This window comes from Lethenteron reissneri, chromosome 58 (genome assembly GCF_015708825.2).
Source record: "Lethenteron reissneri isolate LAM-NWPU_2019-01 chromosome 58, ASM1570882v1, whole genome shotgun sequence".
Lineage (NCBI taxonomy): Eukaryota > Metazoa > Chordata > Hyperoartia > Petromyzontiformes > Petromyzontidae > Lethenteron > Lethenteron reissneri.
In genome coordinates, this window is record NC_083836.1 from 5344958 (window position 1) to 5370370 (window position 25413).

At 52.2% G+C, this 25413-nt stretch overlaps 1 protein-coding gene across 1 annotated transcript in view; it reads left to right on the top strand.

Moving 5' to 3' along the window:
- The first annotated feature begins 4613 nt into the window (after positions 1-4613).
- LOC133357452 (dedicator of cytokinesis protein 9-like) overlaps positions 4614-25413 on the top strand; it is a 172587-nt gene continuing 151787 nt past the window's right edge. Inside the window, 1 exon segment of the mRNA XM_061575397.1 lies at positions 4614-4778. Within this exon segment, the coding sequence (XP_061431381.1) occupies positions 4614-4778 (165 nt within the window).

Consider the following 25413-nt stretch of genomic DNA (forward strand, 5'->3'; position numbering starts at 1 on the left):
GGTAGTCGTGGTGGGTGGGTGGTGGTAGTCGTGGTGGGTGGGTGGTGGTAGTCGTGGTGGGTGGGTGGTGGTCGGGTAGTGGTCGTGGTGAGTGGTGGTGGTCGTGGTGGGCGGTGGTGGTCGTGGTTGGTGGGTGGTGGTAGTCGTGGTGAGTGGTGGGTGGGTGGTGGTCGTGGTTGGTGCGTAGTGGTGGACGTGGTGGGTGGGTGGTGGTGGTTGCTGCTGAAATCTGAGCAAGAGAGAGCGGCTCACAGCCTGACGCTGCCGGACCGAGCGGCTGCTGTTCGGCACAGCTGAGCTCTCTGCGCTGTCCGCGGTGTCCTCGTGGGCCACCAGCAGATCGACGATTTGTTCAGCGCCGCTTGTCGCTCTGCTCGTTATTCTCGTCCACCCAGGAAAGTCCCCAGACTATTTTACCACGAGCTTCTCGCAGTCGGAGGTGGAAGGGGGGGGGGGCTTGCCGCTGCGTTTCTCATCCCAATCGTGCCGTTTTTCGACGCAAACCAACAACTATTCCAATTGTTGTCGCCCGACTGTTGTGAACCAATAGTCCCCCGGTCCACACCAGAGGTCGCAAACGGGTTTTGATTCCTTACCCGTACCCGGCCGGGTACGGTTACCCGTTCCCTACCCGTACCCTACCCGAAATGAGTGACAAACGGCTACTCACCAGTGACTCACGGCCAACCCGTACCCGTACCCGGCCACACCAGGGTTGCAAACGGGTACCCGTACCCATACCTGGCCGGGTACGGGTACCCGTTCCCGGCCGGGTACGGGTAGCCGGGTATCGGGTAGGGTACGGGTATCGGGTACCCGGTTGCGACCTCTGGTCCACACACAAAGCGACTTCTATTACTCCCCTAGGATCTTTAACGCCACAAAAACTGTGAGCGCGGTAGTCGCGGTTAATACACACAACGATATACATATTCCACCTACCCCCCTCCCCTCCACGTATAGCCTTAACAGAGTGTTGGGGGCGAGTGTTGTTAGCGAGTAGCGCCGATTAAACGGGGCGGCCGCCACTTCGAACCGCGATTCTCAGCGTCGGCAATCGGCGAATTGCTTCGAGGTTCACCCTCCACCGCACGCAGAGACGGTGCAGTTGGCACGTGTCAGGGCGAGGGAGGGGAGTATTCTGTGAGTACTGTGTGTGTACTCTGTGTGTGTACTGTGTGTGTACTCTGTGTGTACTCTATGTACTGTGTGTAGTGTGTGTGTACTCTGTGTACTGTGTGTACTGTGTGTGTACTGTGTGTGTACTGTGTGTACTCTGTGTACTGTGTGTACTGCGTGTGTACTGTATGTACTCTGTGTATTGTGTGTACTCTGTGTGTACTGTGTGTACTCTGTGTGTACTGTGTGTACTGTGTGTGTACTGTGTGTACTCTGTGTGTACTGTGTGTACTGTGTGTGTACTGTGTGTACTCTGTGTGTACTGTGTGTACTCTGTGTACACTGTGTGTACTGTGTGTGTACTGTGTGTACTCTGTGTGTACTGTGTGTACTGTGTGTGTACTGTGTGTACTCTGTGTGTACTGTGTGTACTCTGTGTACACTGTGTGTACTGTGTGTGTACTGTGTGTACTCTGTGTGTACTGTGTGTACTCTGTGTACTGTGTGTACTGTGTGTGTACTGTGTGTACTCTGTGTACTGTGTGTACTGTGTGTACTCTATGTACTGCGTGTACTGCGTGTACTGTGTGTGTACTGTGTGTACTCTGTGTGTACTCTGTGTACTGTGTGTGTACTCTGTGTAGTGTGTGTAGTGTGTGTACTGTGTGTACTCTGTGTGTACTGCGTATACTGTGAGTACTCTGTGTATTGTGTGTACTGTGTGTGTACTGTGTGTACTCTGTGTACTGTGTGTACTGTGTGTACTCTATGTACTGTGTGTACTGCATGTACTGTGTGTACTCTGTGTACTGTGTGTACTCTGCGTGTACTGTGTGTGTACTCTGTGTACTGCATGTACTCTGTGTACTCTGTGTATTGTGTGTACTCTGTGTACTGTGTGTACTCTGTGTACTCTGTGTACTGTGTGTACTCTGTGTACTGTGTGTACTCTGTGTGTACTGTGTGTACACTGTGTGTACTGTGTGTACTGCCGTATTCTTGTCCAGGGGAAATTTGAGTTTTCAGGTCCGTGCGGCGCACAGCTGTTTCAATGCATGATAATTTTTGTCTATTTGTTTGTGTTTCTCCCGTGTGATCGAATTTTGTCGGATGAACGTTGAGATTTACGAGGTCTGAATTGGCCCTTAATGAGATAGGCACTGATAAGGGGTTGACATGTATGGTACTGTATGTATTGTATCATGTATGTTGAACTTCTTTCGCACCGTACGTAGCCTATTGCGCGCTAATCGGAGGGTGCGGGGTGGAGGGAGGGGAAAGACAACAAACTAAACACAATAACGCGATTTATTTTTTAAAGAAATGCATTTTCAATCAATGCGGCATGCGTGCAGCTGTTTGTATTCTCGATGTTGATTTCGTCACATCATCATCTTCTTGGTTCTTTCGGTAAAGTCATCACGTAGAAGGGAAGTAATAAAATAATAAAAATAAAACATAATAAAATAATTCTCACGACGTTTCGGCCACAACGCAAGCAGCCGTCCCCAGGTGAAAGGACGGCTGCTTGCGTTGTTGCCAAAACGTCGTGAGAATTATTTTATTATGTTTTATTTGTATTATTTTATTATGTTTTATTTTTATTATTTTATTATTTTCCTTCTACGTGACTTTACCGAAAGAACCAAGAAGATGAATCCCTGCAGTCACGAAAGCTTTAAATCGAAAATCATCATCACAATGAAGAGCTCAGTCCCCCCTCCCCCCCCCCGTCCCCTCCGCTCCCTGCCCCGTGCAAGGCATGTGTGCGAAACGTCGTTCACCCAAGGCTGACGCCTGAGACGCCGCGGCACTTGGAGTGGTGGCCACGTGGAGGAGAGATCGACCTGCTGCACGGCTTTGTCTCCACGGCGGGGCCACGTGGGTGAGCGAAGCGACGCGTTCGAGAAGCACCACGCGTGGATAGGTGATGAACAGAGAGAGGCTCCTTCCCATGCGGACACTACAACAGGGTGAGGACTACCCCGTTAGAGCAGTTGCACAGACATTTTAATAAAAAAAAATGATAAATCAAAATTTTTATATTTACTTTTGATTTTTTTTTCTTCTACTATCTCCGTGACTTTACAGGCACCAAAGTTTTCAGTCGAAATTTAATTGATCAAACTTGAACAGGGCCCGTGGACACACACACAAAGATAAAGATCCCCCATATAGCCTTAACAGACTGTAGGGGCAAGTGCTGTTAGCGAGCACCTATGAAGGCCGGCACGGCACACGAGGGGGTGGGTGGCCAGCACCACGCCCGACCGCCTTTGTCTCCCTAGTGGCAATGTTTACACACTGCACCAGGTACTCATTTGAGGCTGAGCCGACCTAGGGGAGGCCCAGGACCGGTTCAGATAATCGTCACTGGTGTTGGCCGTGAGCGTGGAATCGAACTCGGGTCGCCGGGTTCATAGCGCAGCGTGCTAACCGCTACACTACCGCTCCCCCATACACACACAGACACACACACACGCGTACACGCTCTCATGGGCTACAGTGCACGACTCTTCTATTCAGATAAAGTCACGGGATCTGACAGGATCTGAAGCAGACGCCTCGTCGCCCTATGCGGTCTATGCACTCCGCAGTACTGACCAGGGCGGACGCTGGAGTCGGAACCGCCGCGCCTCTGCAACAGCGAACCGCGCTTCTGCTGGTCCATGTCGCCAGCTCTCTACTCGTGATGTACCTGCATTGCGTGCGTTGAACTTCTTTCGCACCGTACGTAGTAGCCAAACCGTGCTTAATCGGAAGTGCTCAGCGTTCAAGACTGCCCCCTCTGCTCAACTCGGCAACCACCGACTGCGGTGCCTGAACGTGGCACCTTGATCCGCGGGCTCCTCCAGCTCGAGCGGACAGGCAGTTCTCGTCTGGATCAAACAACGCAAACTTGAAACGAATGTTCAGTCCGGCGACCTCCGGATCCTCCTTGGAGGACCCACTTCTGAGCTGAGTGGCCGTCTGCCAATTCCGGGAAACTCGGCGTCAGCTGATCTAAGACTCTTTAGCTCAGCGTCACGAACTAACGCGCTCGCTCTTGGCCCAAGGAAACGTTTCCATCTGAGCGCAAGTGATGACATCTTAGGCCGGGCTCCACATAGCTGGCGACGTCGCAACCGACGGAAATCGGCACTTGGCCCACGAGCCAAGCCCCTAGCGCCGCTGGATGGGGAACCTCGGCCACGCAATTAGCCCCGAGCCTTCCATGCGTTCTCCTCCCGTGGGACTCAGTCTTTAGCCCGGGGGTGGAGGGGTGGGGAGAGGAGCTCAACGCGAGACACCCGCGGACTCACCGTGCCCCCCACGTGTGCCGCTCAGCGGCCTGTCCAATGAGCTGATCACACGGCCGTCAGTCGGAGGTCTCGGGGTGGCACCACCACCTGGCACGGCACAGCTGATCATCCCACGTCGTCGTCGTCGTCATCGTCGTCGCCTCTGGCTCTGCGTGGAGGTGGTTGGGTGGCGTTGTTGGGGCCTCGGGGCCCATGGGCTGTGGGGCCAGCGTGGAGCTGTCCTCCCTGCTGCGCCGACTGCTGCCCAGCGGCTGCGTGGAGACGCCGGGATCCGAGCTGCCCTCCACGGCCCCCGTGGAGGCGACGGAGGTCTCCGTGCCACCGTGGATGCCCATGCCGCAGATCCTTCTGTCGCCGGTAACACGCGCCGCCACGCGAACACCTCCTAGAAGGGCTTTACGTGAGGTTTGTGTTGCTTCCGAAACGTCGTGATTTCATTTAGTTACTTTCATTTCTATTTTTTTTTCACCTACGTGACTTTACCGAAAGAACCAAAGAGTATGCTTTTTGTGTTTAGTATTAGTTGTTTCCCCCCCCGCCCGCACGCACCTCCGATTAAACACTGGCCAACAAAAAATAACTTGGACTTTGCAGCTGTTCTAGACTAATTTCAGGGTGCTGATTCCAAATCTGATCTCAGATTTGCTCTATCACATCTCATTGTTATGCTATCGGCATACCCCATTTTCATTGATTATGATTGCAAGTTGTTGCGAGTCAGTGACTGCTTTAGTGTTAAAATACGGTGCTGTATTTTTAGGATAGTGTGTTTATAATATCATTTTATGTAGATATCCACATTTATTTACTATTTTTATTCTGCAGTTTTTATTGAAACTGCAATATTTGATATCTCAAAAACCTGATGTGATAGACAAAAACTGATTCCAGATTTGGAATCAGCATCCCAAAATTACATTAAAACCGTTGGAATACCTTGTGCCAGAAAAAGTGTGTTGACAAGTGTTAGCACGGTTTGGCTACGTACGGTGCAAAATAAGTTCAATGTACGTAACATTATGACGACGCAACTGGTAACAACACGGGGCTCGTGACACCCCCGGGGGAAACTCGCAGTTATTCCGGGAGGAAGTCGACCGCGACACGAAGACGATGCCGGGAAAAGTCAGGACAGCGAGCAGCACCACCGTCAGAGGTCGCAACCGGGTACGCGATACCCGTACCCTACCCGATACCCGGCTACCCGCCCGGGTACGGGTACCCGTTTGCGACCCTGGTGCGGCCGGGTACGGGTAAGGAATCAAAACCCGTTTGCGACCTCTGGTTGGTGGGTGGGTGGGTGAGTGGGTGAGTGAGTTCGTGGGTGGGTGAGTGAGTGGGTGGGTGAGTGAGTGAGTAGCTGAATTAGTGGGTGGGTGAGTGAGTGAGTGAGTGGGAGAGTTTGCGACCCTGGTGCGGCCAGGTACGGGTAGGCCGTGAGTCACTGGTGAGTAACTGTTTGTCACTCATTTCCCAACGTCTTGTCTCTTCTCACAATTCAAGTTCCTAGAATCAACCCACCCGCGCCTGCAACATGGCTTCATCGCAGAGGTCGCAATCAGGTACCCGATACCCGTACCCTACCCGTACCCGGCCGGGTAACGGGTAGGGTACGGGTACGGGTACCCGTTTGCGACCCTGGTGCGGCCGGGTACAGGTACGGGTAAGGAATCAAAACTCGTTTGTGACCTCTGACCACCGTCCGCTCATTTCAGAGATGCACGATCCATGCCCCTGGCAGTCAACGCTCGAACACTCGAGCGCTTCCTGCCACGGTCACGAATCATGGGCAGGTATCAAACCCAGGCCGCCAGGGCATCCCCTACACACGTATACGTACTAAGGATATCCCCTTCACCCACCCACCTCCCCCGTATAGGCTTTAACAGGCTGTTGTTGGGGCAAGTGCTGTTAGCGAGTAGCAGCACCTATGAAGGCCGGCACGGCACACTCCCACCTCCACCTCCATCCCACCTCCCACCTCCACCTCCACCCGACCTCCACCTCCACCCCTACCTCCCTCCCACCTCCACCCCACCTCCACCTCCCTCCCACCTCCACCTGAACCAAGACAAAGATCCTCCCCACCCCGTGTAGCCTTAACAGACTGTTGGGGCAAGTGCTGTTAGCGAGTAGCAGCAGCGCCTATGAAGGCTACCGGCACTGTGGCACACGAGGGGGTGGGTGGCCACATAAAGACAAAGATCCCCCGTATAGCCTCAACAGACTGTTGGGGCAAGTGCTGTTAGCGAGTAGTAGCAGCACCTATGAAGGCTACCGGAATTGTGGCACACGAGGGGGTGGGTGGCCACATAAAGACAAAGATCCCCCGTATAGCCTCAACAGACTGTTGGGGCAAGTGCTGTTAGCGAGTAGTAGCAGCACCTATGAAGGCTACCGGCACTGTGGCACACGAGGGGGTGGGTGGTCAGAACCACGCCCGGCCGCCTTTGTCTCTCTCGTGGTGATGTTTGCATAGGGGCCATCCATAAATGACGTCACGCACCTAGGGGGGGGGGGGTCAGATATTTGTGACGATGTGTGACGAGGGGGGGGGGGGGGTTGAGAAATGTGACGTCACATCAAATGTGCAACTTTAAATAAATACTAGCTGTACTACCCGGCTTCGCCCGGGACTTGTATCTACCACGGCCGGCCGCCTTTGTCTCCCCAGTGGCGATGTTAATACGCTACAGCAGTTACTCGTTTGAGGCAGAGTCGACCTAGGGGAGGTTCAAATAATCGTCACCGGTGGTGGCCGTGAGCGGGAATCGAACTGGGTTCGCCGGGTTGGTAGCGCAGCGTAGCGTTAAGCACTACACCCACCGCTCCTCACACACCACACACGCACAGACACACACACAGACACACACACAGACACACGCAGACACACACAGACAGAGACACACACACACACAGACAGCACGCTAAGCACTACACTACCGCTCCCCACACACCACACACGCACACACACAGACACACACACAGACACACACACAGACACACACACACAGACACACACACAGACACAGGCAGCACGCTAAGCACTACACTACCGTTCCCCCTACACAACACACGCGCGCGCGTCCATAGGTACACATACACGCGCTTGCTGCAGACACACACGACTTTCAGGGTGCGTACGGCAGTAAACGACTGAAATAATAAAGCGGCAATGCTGTGTAAGGAACGCCTTAGACCCGCATTACACATTTGTGTAATGCGAGCGTAAACACACAAACACACACAAACACATACACAATACACACACACATACATGCAGACACACAGACAGACACATAACACACATACATACACACACATACAAACACAGAAACACATACACACACATACATAGACACACACATACATACACACAAACACATCCACATACGTACATACACACATACATAAAGGCACGCAGACATACACATAAACACATACAAAAAAACCCACATACATACACACACACATACATACACACAAACACATGCACACACATACATACACACATGCATACAGACACACAGACATACACATAAACACATACACACATACACATGACCCGGCTTCGCCCGGGACTTGGATCCACCACGCCCGGCCGCCTTTGTCTCCCCAGTGCCGATGTTAATACGCAACACCAGTTACTCGTTTGAGGCTGAGTCGACCTAGGGGAGGTTCAAATAATCGTCACCGGTAGTGGCCGTGAGCGGGAATCGAACTCGGTTCGCCGGGTTGGTAGCGCAGCGTAGCGTTAAGCACTACACCCACCGCTCCTCACACACCACACACGCACAGACACACACACAGACACACACACAGACACACGCAGACACACACAGACAGAGACAGACAGACACACACACACACAGACACACAGACAGCACGCTAAGCACTACACTATCGCTCCCCACACACCACACACGCACACACACAGACACACACACAGACACACAGACACAGACAGCACGCTAAGCACTACACTACCGTTCCCCCTACACAACACACGCGCGCGCGTCCATAGGAACACATACACGCGCTTGCTGCAGACACACACGACTTTCAGGGTGCGCACGGCAGTAAACGACTGAAATAATAAAGCGGCAATGCTGCGCGAGGAACGCCTTAGACCTGCAACACATTTGTGTAATGCGAGCGTAAACACACAAACACATACAAACACATACATACACACACATACACACAAACACATACACACACATACACACACATACATACACACAGACATACACATACACACAAACACACACATACATACACACAAACACATACACACACGTACATACACACATACAGACACACAGACATAGACATAAACACATACAAAAAAACCCACATACATACACACACAGACATACACACAAACACATACACACACATACATACACACATGCATACAGACACACAGACATACACATAAACACATACACATGACCCGGCTTCGGCCGGGACTTGGATCCACCACGCGCGGCCGCCTTTGTCTCCCAAGTGCCGATGTTAATACGCCACACCAGTTACTCGTTTGAGGCTGAGTCGACCTAGGGGAGGTTCAAATAATCGTCACCGGTGGTGGCCGTGAGCGGGAATCGAACTCGGTTCGGCCGGGTTGGTAGCGCAGCGTAGCGTTAAGCACTACACCCACCGCTCCTCACACACCACACACGCACAGACACACACACAGACACACGCAGACACACACAGACAGACACAGACAGACACACACACACACAGACACACAGACAGCACGCTAAGCACTACACTACCGCTCCCCACACACCACACACGCACACACACAGACACACACACAGACACACACACAGACACAGACAGCACGCTAAGCACTACACTACCGTTCCCCCTACACAACACACGCGCGCGCGTCCATAGGTACACATACACGCGCTTGCTGCAGACACACACGACTTTCAGGGTGCGTAAGGCAGTAAACGACTGAAATAATAAAGCGGCAATGCTGTGCGAGGAACGCCTTAGACCAGCAACACATTTGTGTAATGCGAGCGTAAACACACAAACACATACAAACACATACACACACATACATACACACACATACACACAAACACATACACACACATACACACACATACACACACACAGACATACACATACACACAAACACACACATACATGCACACAAACACATACACAATACACACACACATACATGCAGACACACAGACAGACACATAAGACACATACATACACACACATACATACACAGAAACACATACACACACATACATACACACACACATACATACACACAAACACATGCACACACGTACATACACACATACATAGAGACACGCAGACATACACATAAAGACATACCAAAAAACCCACATACATACACACACACATACACACAAACACATACATACACATACATACACACATACATAGAGACACACAGACATACACATAAACACACATACACATGACCCGGCTTCGCCCGGGACTTGGATCCACGATGCCCGGCCGCCTTTGTCTCCCCAGTGACGATGTTCACACACGACAGCAGTTACGCGTTTGAGGCTGAGTGGACCTAGGGGAGGGCCAGGTCCGTTTCAAATAATCGTCAGCGGTGGTGGGCGTGAGTTGGAATCGAACTGGGGTCGCTCAAGCAGCTTAATGACTGTTTGTACAAAGAACATATAAAGAATCGATTATAATAACCAGGCAAGAGTCCACATTATAGACTGCCAGTACACGCACTCAGCTTCATAAGCAGGCTAGAGTGTACATGATAGAGTGGCAGTACGCTCACCGAGCTTAATAAGCAGGCTACAGTGTACATGATAGACTGGCAGTACGCTCACCCAGCTTAATGAGTATTTGTACAGTGAACATTAAAGTAATCGATTGTTGGCGCGTTGGGTTTAAAAGTAATATTAATAGCACACATTGTGGTGGGGGTGTAGTGAAGAGTAGGAAAAACTTTGATGAATTTACCTCAGAGTGGCGTGGTGGGTGTCGAGGCCTAGTAGCGTGCAAAGCCTACGGCCTCGCCTAAAATTGTCGGCTTGGAAGAGGCAGGGTACGGGTGGCGTTCCTTCCCCCCCCCCCAGCGCTCCAACAATACTGTGTAATGGCTATTATTTAATTAAATACGGAGCTTATGAAAGTGGCGAAGGCGTGGCTAGCCGTTGGCAGGGGCAACCGCAGTCCAATGAAACTGCAGCCCTTGGCGAAGGCGTCGCTAGCCGTTGCCAGGTCCAATGAAAGCGGCGAAGGCGTGGCTAGCCGTTGCCAGGGGCAACCGCCGTCCAATGAAAGTGCGTATGGGCCGAAATCCACACACACACACACAGACAGACAGACATTCACGATTTTATATATATAGATAGACAACACGTTCTACTTAATTAAATAGACTTTTTAATGTTTTCTCCTACAACATCAGAGTGCAGCGCCACATTAAATACGCACTACAATGACAATAGTTTAAAGCGATTTGAAACATGTTTTATGGTTTGGGGGGGCAGAGCTTTGTGACATCATATTTGAGGGGGGATCTGATTTTTTGTGACGCCGTATCACGACGACGGGGGGGGGTCAAAAATCGTCCAAAACCGCGTGACGTCATTTATGGACGGCCCCATATCGCACCGTGTGTTCATTTAAGGCTGAAAAAACCCGGGAACGGATCAGAGATGCTCGTCACTGGCGTCGGCCGCGAGCGGGAATCGAACTCAGGTCACTGGATTCAGGACGCAGTTGCGCTAACTACTGCGCCACCGCTCCCTCCCGAAGACAAACGCGCACGCACTGCGGATGTGAATTGATTGGCAATCACGCTCGGATGATGTTGGAAGGGAAAATCTCGGATGGGAAATTGAGTGAATATCGACCGGACTTTCATGTGACACGACTGAATGTGCATTCCCCCCCCAACCCCTCCTCTCTCCTGGCGTCTTGTGATGATATACACTGTAAATGTAATAGTGTTCGGCCAGTCTAAACCGCACACAGTCTGAGTTCTATACTGCTGGGTGTGTGAACTGGTGATCGCGCAAGCGGTGACGCTCACGGCTCACCGGCTAGAAGGGCCTAGAGTTCGATCTGCGTGGAGTTTGCATGTCACCACCCTCCCCCCACCCACCCACGCCTGTTCCGAAAACATATTGATATGTAGAGAACCGCAGAACTTTGGCAATTGTTTGGTAGCCTCGCTGCTGCTGCTGTTGCCTTCCCGGCGCGTCTGTGGTCTCACAGCGATGGTGAGAGATGCAATGCTCGTCACATGACGGCAACTCTATGTATGTAAGTGTTGAACAAGGGGAGTGCACAAGCGTGGTCACCACATCTGCGCCTCTATGTAAGGAACGAAACAGGTGGGCTTCTCCACAAAGCTGGCTGCCCGCCTGATGAAGCAAGTTGTAACTACTGGCGAAACGTCGTAGCTCAGACTTGTAAATGTTGTGGCTTGGCTCTCCAACACACCGGTGTGCTGTACTAGTACACTACACTACACAATACACTACACTATACACTAGTGCTGTACTAGTGTACTACATTATACACTACACTATACACTAGTGCTGTACTAGTATACTACACTATACACTACACTATACACTACACTATACACTACATTATACACTAGTGCTGTACTAGTACACTACACTATACACTACACTATACACTAGTGCTGTACTAGTATACTACACTATACTACACTATACACTACACTATACACCAGTGCTGTACTAGTATACTATACACTACACAATACACTACACTATATACTAGTGCTGTACTAGTATACTACATTATACACTACACTATACACTAGTGCTGTACTAGTATACTACACTATACACTACACTATACACTACACTATACACTACATTATACACTAGTGCTGTACTAGTACACTACATTATACACTACACTATACACTAGTGCTGTACTAGTATACTACACTATACACTACACAATACACTACACTATACACTAGTGCTGTACTAGTGTACTACATTATACACTACGCTATACACTACACTATACACTAGTGCTGTACTAGTATACTATACACTACACTATATACTACACTATACAATAGTTCTGTACTAGTATGCTACACTATACACTACACTATACACTACACTACACACTAGTGCTGTACTAGTATACTACACTATACACTACACAATACACTACACTATACACTAGTGCTGTACTAGTATACTACACTATACACTACACTATACACTACACTATACACTACACTATACACTAGTGCTGTACTAGTACACTACACTGTACACTACACTACACACTAGTGCTGTACTAGTATACTACACTATACACAACAACTATATACTACACTATACACTAGTGCTGTACTAGTATACTACACTATACACTACACTACACACTAGTGCTGTACTAGTATACTACACTATACACTACACAATACACTACACTATACACTACACTATACAATACACACTAGTGCTGTACTAGTATACTACACTATACACTAGTGCTGTACTAGTGACGAATTGGCCACGTTCTGTTTACGTGACAAACCCTTTACTAACTGGCTGTGTCGGGTGGTGGCGAGTTTAACGACACGTTTATTTATTTATCTATTATGTTGAACTTCTTTCGCACCGTACGTAGCTAATCGGAGGTGCGCAAAACATGATCACGTCGCGAGATTACCGAAACCGACCTTGGGAAATCCGATTACATTTACACGTTACTAGTAGCGCGTAGTTTCCCAAGCCTATCGATCTTCTCCTTTCGTATGCCTTGGGCTGACGTGTAGATGCAGAGACAACGACTGCAATGTCACATCCACGTGGTCGAACCACGATCACGGGGTCAGGAGCAGCGAGCGTAGTGCATCGTCGTCATCATCATCGCTGTGATGTCTCTGCTTAGTGTTTGTGGATGGGACGGGCATTGCCGGGTCTCCGTTCTATTGATGAGCTTTGCGGGTCTTTTTCAGAAGCGACCTGGTCACAAATGATAGCTCAACGCAGTGGCTGACCGCGTGGGAATTTAAAGCGGCCATTCTGATACTCACCATCAGATATCGATTCCGAAGCAAGCACCGTCCCGCCACCTGTGCGTCTTGATGCAGTAATGCCTCCGAAACGTCTTGATTTATTATTTTATTTTATTTCCATGATTACTTTTATTAACTTTTAATTTTATTTTTTACCTACGTCACTTTACCGAAAAAAACCTAAGAGTATCTCCTAGCCACCGTTGCGAAATCAATTCACTTCGCTGTGCCGCTTTAACCCTGGGACGCCGGGAGGTGGCGACGTCACATCACGACGGGGTCCGAGGGAGCCGTCTCTGGGGAAGCTGCTCCCCCATCCCCCCCGGGGGCCACGCGAAACGAAATCGCTCGAGCAAGTCGCCTTATTGTGGCGTGCAAATTGAACTCTGCTGCAGCGCGAGCCGGTTTCCTCAACCCCCAATGTCACTGCGAGGTCAGAAGCGAGGGCTGGCCGGTGCATCGCGCACGGGAACGTTGCGAAACTTCCTTGCCGGAGGCGTCGATGAGTTGCCGCGTGTCCTGAGCTCGCCAGCAGCGCGGGGGGCGGTACAGCAACGATGTGGACCTCCACCGGGTCCGCCTGTCCGGGATAGCGTGTTGCCCCCTCGCACGCGTGGGTGTTTCTAAGCGTGCTCCGTTTTTTTTGTTTTGTCCCACGTGCGTAAACACTCGTTGTTAATAGACCGAGAGCGCCTTCATGTATAGAGGGCTGCAGAGCTTGGGAAATAGTTGGTGGTGGTGGTGGCTCCTCGCAGCGTGGCTGCTGCTGCCTTCTCTTTCGTCTGTGGTTCCTCCTGGTGCCTCTTGAGTCGTCCTCTCTCTCGGAGTCGTTCCCTTTCTCAGAGTCGTCCTCTCTCTCTGAGTCTTCCTCTCTCTCTCTGAGTTGTCCTCCCCCTCTTTATGAGTCGCCTTCTCTCTGAGTCGTCCTCCCTCCCTCTCTCTCTCTGTGAGTTTGTCTCTTTCTGAGTCGTCCTCACACTCTCTCTCTCTGAGTCGCCCTCTCTCTGAGTCGTCCCCATTCTCTCTCTGAGTCGTCTTCTCTCTCTCTCTGAGTCATCCCCTCTCTCTCTGGGTTGTCCTCTCTCTCTCTGAGTCGTCCTCTCTCTAAGTCGTCCTCTCTGAGTCGTCCTCTCTCTCCGAGTCGTCCTATCGAGACGAACCCTCTGCCAGCCGAGCGCAGCGTGGTATTTGCGGAATGGAGGAAGCGACCTGGCGGACTTTCCACGCTGAATGAATGCAGGCCCCCTTAAAATACCCAAACGGTGAGCTCGCGGAAAGTTTGTGGTGCTCCGCACGCCTGAGACGATGCCGAGGGTCAATAATCGCCGGCGAAGACTTTCACGTCACGCACTCGCAGCCCCACGCTGCCAACGGAACGACTCACTTCTCTCGACGGAACCCGCAGTCCAAAAGGGGTCATCGCAGCGACCACGCCATCGCTTCGTTCCTTCGTCCTTCTTCCTTGTGTCGCGAATGGAACGAACCCGTCACTCAGTTCGGGATTAAGGCGTGACTCCAATCCGCCGTGCCCTTGCTTGTTTTAGCCACGGTCGCAGGGAGATGTTAACTCCCTCGCCTGGTGTACAGGAGGTCATCGTAGATTCGATCCCGACCCTGACGCCTGCTGCGTATTTGGATTTTGCGTGTCTCTCTCTCATCATCATCACGGTGGCTCGGAGATGTTAACTCCTTCGCCTGGTATACAGGAGGTCGTGGGTTTCATCCCGACCCTGACGCCTGCTGTGGCATTTGGAGTTTACGTGTCTCTCTCTCTCATCATCATCACGTTGGCGAGGAGATGTTAACTCCCTCGCCTGGTATACAGGAGGTCGTGGGTTTCATCCCGAACCTGACGCCTGCTGTGGCATTTGGAGTTTACGTGTCTCTCTCTCTCATCATCATCACGTTGGCTAGGAGATGTTAACTCCCTCGCCTGGTATACAGGAGGTCGTGGGTTTCTTCCCGAACCTGACGCCTGCTGTGGTATTTGTAGTTTGCGTGTCTCTCTCCCCGTGGTCGCTTGGCTGTTGTACATTCCCACATGAGGATGAGCCCACTTCAGTTGAGCTGTCATTTGTGATAGCCGGTCGTTTCAGAAAATAGAGCTAAAGTGGGCTTCACCTGATTTAAAGCTTTCGTGACTGCAGGGATTCATCTTCTTGGTTCTTTCGGTAAAGTCACGTAGAAGGGAAATAATACAATAATAAAAATAAAACATTTTATTATGTTTTATTTTTATAAAATATTTTTTTTATTATGTTTAATTTTTATTATTTTATTATTTCCCTTCTACCCGACTTTACCGAAAGAACCAAGAAGTTGGCTTCACCTGGTTAAAATATATATTTTTTTATCGTTGAGTTTATTTGTAGTTTGCGTGGTCTCTCTCCAACATTTCGTTGAGCTATCACTTGTGATATCCAGGTTGCTACCGAAAAATACCTGTATAGCTGAATTGTGCCTTACCTGGTTTATATAAAAAAGCGTAATAGTTTTTTTATTGAAGTGACATTCGACACTTTGGCAGAAAAAAAAAAACATTGTTTTAGTTTACTTTTGGAAGTCTAGACCACCAGCTCGACAGAGCTGAACGCGTGACCGTTGCTTAGAGGTCACCGACTCATTCCACACGAGACGCACGCAGGGCACAGGGGCAAGTTCATGATGTGGGGGGGGGGGGGGGGGTACTGTCGCTGATAAGACATCGTGAGTGTGAGGTCGTGACTGCGGTCAGAACAGAGAGTACACAGTGCACAAGGACGCAATGCACGATCCACGAATACGATGGAGACATCATCACAGCGATACGATCCGCTGGCTCCCAACGCGGTTGTCCGTGCTTGACGACCACCTGAACGTGAAATTGTGGTCGTTGTCTCTGCGTCTACAGCAGCCATACGAAAAACGAAGTAAGTAAGACGTTTGACGGCTGTCACACATTTGAAACCATTGGGGGTGGGGGATGGGTTTGACAGCACGATGATGACGAGGGTTGTTTCCACATTTGTGCATTGCCCGGGGGTTGCACGTCAGGTGCCGTGCTGAAAGGCCATCGGTGATCCCTCAGCAGAGGTCGCAAACGGGTTTTGATTCCTTACCCGTACCCGGTCGCACCAGGGTCGCAAACGGGTACCCGATACCCGTACCCGATACCCGGCTGCCCGTACCCGGCCGGGTATCGGGTAGGGTACGGGTATCGGGTACCCGAATTGCGACCTCTGGGATGAAGCCATGTTGCAGGCGCGGGTGGCTTGATTCTAGGAACTTGAATTGTGAGAAGAGACAAGACGTTGGGAAATGAGTGACAAACGGTTACTCACCAGTGACTCACAACCTACCCGTACCCGTACCCGGCCGCACCAGGGTCGCAAACGGGTACCTGTATCCGTACCCGGTCGGGTACGGGTAGCCGGGTATCGGGTAGGGTACGGGTATCGGGTACCCGATTGCGACCTCTGGGATGAAGCCATGTTGCAGGCGCGGGTGGGTTGATTTTAGGAACTTGAATTGTGAGAAGAGACAAGACGTTGGGAAATGAGTGACAAACGGTGACTCACCAGTGACTCACGGCCTACCCGTACCCGGACCCGGCCGCACCAAGGGTTGCAAACGGGTACCTGTACCCGACCGGGTACGGGTAGCCGGGTATCGGGTAGGGTACGGGTATCGGGTACCCGGTTGCGACCTCTGGTTCAAATGCTGAAGCTGCCATTTAGTCCGAGGTCAGGCTAAACCGTACAGCACCCTAATAAGGACTAATGCTTACTAAAGGATTGCGGTTACTATTTTAACGGTCATGGATTTTTTTTTCTCAACTGCCCGCTCAAAGTGCCCGCTACAACCTGTGTTTTGTATGTGGCAGCTGAACACATAAAACCACCGTCATCATCATCACCATCACCACCATCACCACCACGATCCATGGGGCAGATCACCCATAGATGTCAACTGCACATTTCGTCATTTTGGTTTCCACTTTCCATCTGTCTTTGTGCCAATATGCACCAGTTAGTGCGTGCATGTTTCCCGGCACCAGTCAATCGTCGTATCGTCGGCAAGCCCGTTCTTCCTTGCGCGCTTTCTCTCTTTTCTGGTTCCTTACAGGCTCAGAACCTGCTTAGCCTTTCTCTCAGTGTGATGGGTCCCGCGCTCGTTGTGTGCAGAGTTGGTCGTGGGAGAGGAAATTGAATTTTTTTCAGGGCGATAAGAAACACAATAAGTGATATTTAAAATACTTTTTTTAAAACACGCTTTAATGAAATGTACCGTGCTAGTAATGGCAGAACTCCACGACTCCAGGAAGTGGCCACAAAGCTTGCCACAACGTAAGGAGCCGTGGTGATTTACAGCCAACGTCAGTTGAGCGTGGACAATTAAACCCAAGCCGAAACATAATATATTAATAAAACATGTTTAAATAGTTTTTTAATAGACTAGTATGACATAAGTATACCACGTTTGCAGTCGATACCACATTGGGAAGTGGGTAAAAAAACGAGTTACAAGATTTGAGGATACAACAACAACAGACAGAGTGAGTTAAATAAAAAGCGTGTAATAAAAACACGCGCACGCACAGCGGGCTCTAGCCCGGCTCTATAAAGGGCATCGGCGCAGGATTAGTGACGACAGGGATGACCCCGCGTGGGTCACTCGAGGTCAAGGTGCCTTCCTCCCCCCAATAACCCTACGGAGATGGGCGGCCACTTGGGGAAGGACACTGCCCCTGGTTGGGAGTTCAAGTGCGTGGTGCCGTATTTATGGATTACGTATTGGGCCAGGCAGATGCGGGGAGCGGTGGCTACGAACCGGGCTATGAGCCGAGTTCGATTCCTCGCTCGCGGTCAACACCGGTGACGATTATTATCTGAACCGGTCCCTTGGCTCCCCTAGGTCGACTCGGCCTCAAATGGGGAGACAAAGGCGGCCGGGCGTGGTTGCTGGCCACCCTCCCCCTCGTGTGCCGTGCCGGCCTTCATAGGTGCTGCTCGCTAACAGCACTTGCCCCTCAAGTCTGTCAAAGGCTACACGGAGGGGGCATCTTCGCCTTGTGTGTGTGTACTGCCACGAGCCATGCCATGAGTGACACATGAACTCGACTTACGCAACTCGCCGGCAGTGGTGAGACGAGGAAGCACTGCTGAAAGCCCTCTAGTTAAACATTTCTTTTCGAATTTTTTTAAAAATCATTATCGCTGCCCTCCCAGTTGAAACCGAGTGATTAAATCAGCGAACGCGGCTGCCTTTGCCTGCCCTCATCCGCACAGGTCCGCGACAAGGAAATTAGTGAGTTTCGCGGTCGGTGCTAACATTTTCTTTTAAAGGTACCTGAAGTGGCCATGTACGGTAAATAAACATCAGCCCCCATTCTCGCCCTGCCCGAGTTCTGGATTCGCGAGTTACATGTTGCCTATTCTTAGGTTTTTTTCGGTAAAGTCACGTAGGTAAAAAAATAAAATTAATGAAAGTAAAAATAAAAATAAAATAAAAATCACGACGTTTCGGAGGCAACACAAGCTTCGCTCTTCAGGTGGAACCGTCACAGCACGATTGCTGTATCAAGAAGAGAAATTCCAAGAAAACAGTCCTTGTATATATACTGGTTGAGGGTGGGAGGAGAATTTATCTTACTTGATACAGCAATCGTGCTGTGACGGTTCCACCTGAAGACGGAAGCTTGTGTTGCCTCCGAAACGTCGTGATTTTTATTTTATTTTTATTTTACTTTTATTAATTTAAAATTTTTACCTACGTGACTTTACCGATACAACCTAAGAATATGAATCCTTGCAGTCACGAAAGCTTCAAATCTAGAATTAATACATGCTGCATGTTTACCGATTCGCTGTTCGCGGCCAGTTGGACTTCAGTATTCGCGGGTGTGTGCGTCGCAGCATGTTACGACTGTACATGTTACGACTGTACATGTCACTACTGCACATGTGAAACTGTCTGCGAAGAATAGGCAATCCGTCTTCGGCTGCCCGCATTGTCCTCAGTGTCGCTCGCCACTGTGCATTTTTTGTTGACTTTGTAACGTACTGCACTCACTTTATACGTTTCGTTATAAACGGGTCAACTGTGCGGTCCGTTCAACAACAGATAACGTGAATGCAGTCGGGGAAAGTGTTTGTGGAGAGCGCTTCCCAGCGCACTGAAATGATAACGACTCAGCGATGTTATGAGAATACTCGGCATGCACTCGGGCTGAACGATTAATCGATTTCAAATCGAAATCGCAATTTGAAACAATGCGATTAGCAAATCGTAAAGGCTGCGAATTTTTGCGATTTGAAAAGTCCTATTACTTTCTTATTGAAATTGTTTAATATTTTATTATTATAATTTTATTTATTTAACTTAACAATTGTTCTATGATTGTTCTATAAACATTTTTTTTTCATAAATACATGTTGGAAGCAATTCGTATTGTTTAAGTTCTCATCCTTGCATTATAATATATCGAGCAGTTCATATTTTGATGGTAGCATGTGGCAATGCTCCATCACGTGTTTTAAATCTATCACACAGTGAATATTGAACTGAAGCTTGACTTAAAAAAATGTAATCGCAAATCAAATCGCAATATCTGTCAGAAAAATCGCAATGAGATATTTTCCCCAAATCGTTCAGCCCCCAGCATGCACCTGCAGATGAGTTGTTCTCCTCCATTTCTCACCATCGTCGTCGTCAAATCATCATCAGCGTCTTCGTCGTCAAATCATCGTCATCGTCGTGAAAAATAATAAAAAAACGATGCATTACTTCGCGGGGGGTTTTACATTTTTTTTTGATGCAAAAAAAGTTCCGTGTAATCGCGGAAAAAAACTTTCCCTGGAAACATCGATCGGTGCAAACAACGTGCCCGGTAAATATATGCAAATATGGCAACGTTGGGCCAACGTTATGTTATACCACCATTGGAACCTCATTTGCCAGTAGCAAAATATGATAATTGTTTTTTTACCCTTTTATCTGGCAACAAAACTAACACCTTTTTTTTGCGCAATCTGGTCCAACATCATGTGAGACTAGGCTCTAAAGAAAGCTGTCTCGGGTGTGGACCAATCAATTTCAAGGACAGTGCATATTATTATCAGAGTTGTGTTTTTGTTTGCATTCCGACTGCAGGTATTGTGGTCAATGCAAACAAACAAGGTGTCAGTTTTGTTGCCAGATAAAAGGGTAAAAAAACAATTATCAACGTTACGTTGTCACGTGGTTGGAACCGTTGAACCAACGTCGGTCCAATTTTCCATGTTCACTAGGGGTGTTCTACTCGCAAGGCAGATTAACATGGCATACGTCCTTTCATTTCCACCTTTGTCAGCCCACGATGTATGAAGGCATACTGCCCCCCGTCGCCATGCCTCATGGTCCTTCGATGCATCCTCGATACGCAGTGCAGTATTTGTATCGCAAACGATGTGCCATTTGGGATTCGGTTAAAGGAGTTGAAAGTTGGCATGTACGCTGCGCGCGGCGGATGCTGTCCGACCGCAGATGGCTCCGACCGGGAACTGTTAAAACACCCAAAAGCATTCGCTGCATTAGTCACAACGCACGAAGCCAGATGCAGCTCAAGATAACATTCCAAATAGAAACACGGAAACGTTACCCAACCTACACGAATCAATGTCCCGTGGCACTCCACCTGTGTTGATGAAGCCGCCATTTAATAATATTCGAGTCATCGTCTCAAGCTTGGTCAGCCGCTAAACCTGTGGAATCGGAGTCGAGTCCGCGTCTGTTGGGTTTAACAAAAGTCGTTCTCTTGGTCGAGTCGACTCAATCAGCCAGCGAGTCCACTCTGAGTTGTTAGACGTTTGTGTGAGGGCGACTCGTGGTGACTTGGGGAGACGCGGGGAGATACGGGGAGACTCAGAGAGACACAGGGAGACACGGGGAGACTCAGGGAGACACGGGGAGACACTGGGAGATTCAGAGAGACACGGGGAGATTCAGAGATACACGGGGAGACTCAGAGAGACACAGGGAGACACGGGGAGACTCGGAGAGACACAGGGAGACACGGGGAGATTCAGAGAGACACAGAGAGACACGGGGAGATTCAGAGAGACGTGGAGGGATGCTGGAAGACTTGAGACTCAGGGAGACAGACAGACACGGGGAGGAGACTCTGTGAGCCACCTGGGAGACACAGGAAGACACGGGGAGACACGGGGAGACACAGGGAGACGTGGGCTGACTCGGATAGACACGGGGAGACTCAGGGAGACACGAGGAGAGGGCCCTAAACCTATATACCGCCCCCTCCCCATCGCCCAATATCCGGTCAGCCAATCAATGTTTTCATGAAACCTCAACACATTCGAGGGAAAAAAATAAATATGGGTGACGTTTCGGGCAATTGCCCTTGTGCACAGCTCATAAACTGAGAAGGCCATAGAGAGGTAATAGTCGATAAGGGACGTCTTGCATGACACAGGGACTCCTTAACTTACGAACATGCGACTTACGAACTTTCAGAGATACGAACAAACCTGTTCGTATGTCCAGTTGCCTGTTCGGACCGAGAGTCGTTTGTTCAACCGCCGCGCAATAGATGGCGGTGGTGGCATCTACATCTGCAGAACGTGAAAAACCAGTGGCATCTACATCTACAGAACGTGAAGAACCAGTGGCATCTACATCTACAGAACGTGAAGAACCAGTGGCATCTACATCTACAGAACGTGAAGAACCAGTGGCGTCTACATCTGCAGAACGTGAAGAACCAGTGGCATCTACATCTGCAGAACGTGAAGAACCAGTGGCATCTACATCTGCAGAACGTGAAGAACCAGTGGCATCTACATCCGCAGGAGATGATACAACTTTTAAAGCAATTCGCCGTGTTTAGTGTACACGCCGTACAACATGTTTGGAATCGACAGGAGTAAAGTTGGACTTGCGAACAAATCGACTTACGAACAGACATCTGGAACCCTAACTCGTTCGTAAGCAGAGGAGTCCCTGTACAATGGTGTACAGCGAATAGCAAAAGTGTACCACGTTTGGCCTTCCTCATTGCTCTGCAGTCTCTGCTCACATGAGTCAACGTTGTTCAGCCCCCCCCCCCCGTTCACTCGCCACAGTCGGTGGCCTTTTTCACGGATCGTCACGCTCGGGTATAGCCGAGTAAGACGAGAGAAGAGCAGCGTGCCTGTTGCTGGACCTTGTTGAGTCAACACGATTACGACACAATTCACGTCGTTTTTTTGACACGAAGACTCTCGTTTGCCCGTTAATGACCTATCGTTTTCGGAAACCCCCACCCCCTCCTCCTCTCCCCCCGAGGGCGATAATTGAGTCAGGCAGTGTGCGGCGTTGACGACGAACGTGTCTTTCGTTCCTTCACGTCATCTTGCGCCAAATAAAACGAATACAGGCAGTCCTCTACTTACGACGGAGATGCGTTATGACGACCCCATCGTAAGTCGAAAATATCGTAAGTCGAAGATGGCTTAGCCTACCCAGGAGTCTTAAAGAATGGTGATAATTTAGCAAAACAGAGCAATTTTCAGTACCGTACTGTGTAAACTATATACTGCATGTATTTATTAATTACAATACTGTATTGCACAGTAAAATGTAAAGGAAAAAAAAGGTAAATTCTGAGCCTACCTATATGAACTGGAATTTAATAGAAAGTTTTTTCAGGAAACAATCCTATCTGCTATAAAAACGTTTAACATGCATTGAACGTATCGTATCGTGGTAACCTTAAAATGAAATCGCTAAAGCTACGTATCACACATGCATTGAACGTATCGTAACGTATCATATTGTACTGTACTCAGCAAGATTCTGTCCGTCGTCTGCATACTTGAACGATGTTAGGTTGTTGATGGCAATTTTGTCGTATCGCCATCGTAAGATCGAAATATCGTAAGTAGGACCATCGTAACTCGGGGGCTGCCTGTAGTTATAATAATTAAAATCGACGGCACGACGTTTACAGCGTACGCTGTGACGTCACAAGCGCGCCCCCCATCCACCGCCCCCCCTCCACCGCCCCCCCCCTCCACCGCACCCCCCTCCACCGCCCCCCCCTCCACCGCCCCCCTCCACCGCCCCCCCCCTCCACCGCCCCCCCCCTCCACCGCCCCCCCTCCACCGCCCCCCCCTCCACCGCACCCCCCTACACCGCCCCCCCTCCACCGCCCCCCTCCACCGCCCCCCCCCTCCACCGCCCCCCCCTCCACCGCCCCCCCTCCACCGCCCCCCCCTCCACCGCCCCCCCCTCCACCGCCCCCCCCTCCACCGCCCCCCCCCTCCACCGCACCCCCCTCCACCGCCCCCCCCTCCACCGCCCCCCCTCCACCGCCCCCCCCCTCCACCGCCCCCCCCCCTCCACCCGCCCCCCCTCCACCGCCCCCCCCTCCACCGCACCCCCCTCCACCGCCCCCCCCTCCACCGCCCCCCCCTCCACCGCCGCCCCCCTCCACCGCCCCCCCTCCACCGCCCCCCCTCCACCGCCCCCCCCCTCCACCGCACCCCCCTCCACCGCACCCCCCTCCACCGCCCCCCCCCTCCACCGCACCCCCCTCCACCGCACCCCCCTCCACCGCCCCCCCTCCACCGCCCCCCCCCTCCACCGCCCCCCCCTCCACCGCCCCCCCCCTCCACCGCCCCCCTTCCACCGCCCCCCCTCCACCGCCCCCCCCTCCACCGCCCCCCCCTTGCTCCCCCCTCCACCGCCCCCCACCCTCCACCGCCCCCCCTCCACCGCCCCCCCTCCACCGTCCCCCCTCCACCGCCCCCCCCCTCCACCCGCCCCCCCTCCACCGCCCCCCCCTTGCTCCCCCCCTCCACCGCCCCCCCCCCTCCACCGCCCCCCCTCCACCGCCCCCCCTCCACCGCCCCCCCTCCACCGCCCCCCCCTCCACCGCCCCCCCTCCACCGCCCCCCCTCCACCACCGCCCCCCCCTTGCTCCCCCCCTCCACCGCCCCCCCCTCCACCGCCCCCCCCTTGCTCCCCCCCTCCACCGCCCCCCCCTCCACCGCCCCCCCCTTGCTCCCCCCCTCCACCGCCCCCCCCTCCACCGCCCCCCCTCCACCGCCCCCCCTCCACCGCCCCCCCTCCACCCGCCCCCCCCTTGCTCCCCCCCTCCACCGCCCCCCCTCCACCGCCCCCCCCTTGCTCCCCCCTCCACCGCCCCCCCCCTCCACCACCCCCCCCCCCCCCCTCCACCGCCCCCCCCTCCACCCCCCCCCCTCCACCGCCCCCCCTCCACCGCCCCCCCTCCACCGCCCCCCCCTTCACCCGCCCCCCCCTCCACCGCCCCCCCTCCACCGCCCCACTCTTCACCGCCCCCCCTCCACCGCCCCCCCTCCACCGCCCCCCCCTCCACCGCCCCCCCCTTGCTCCCCCCCTCCACCGCCCCCCCCCTCCACCGCCCCCCCTCCACCGCACCCCCCTCCACCGCCCCCCTCCACCGCCCCCCTCCACCGCCCCCCCCCTCCACCGCCCCCCCTCCACCGCCCCCCCCTCCACCGCCCCCCTTCACCGCCCCCCCCTTGCTCCCCCCCTCCACCGCCCCCCCTTGCTCCCCCCCTCCACCGCCCCCCCTCCACCGCCCCCCCCTCCACCGCCCCCCCCTCCACCGCCCCCCCCCTCCACCGCCCCCCCTCCACCGCTCCCCCTCCACCGCCCCCCCCTTGCTCCCCCCCTCCACCGCCCCCCCCTTGCTCCCCCCCCTCCACCGCCCCCCCTTCACCGCCCCCCCTCCACCGCCCCCCCCCTGCTCCCCCCTCCCACCGCCCCCCCCTTGCTCCCCCCCTCCACCGCCCCCCCTTCACCGCCCCCCCTCCACCGCCCCCCCCCTGCTCCCCCCCTCCACCGCCCCCCCTCCACCGCCCCCCCTCCACCGCCCCCCTCCACCGCCCCCCTCCACCGCCCCCCCCTTCACCGCCCCCCCTCCACCG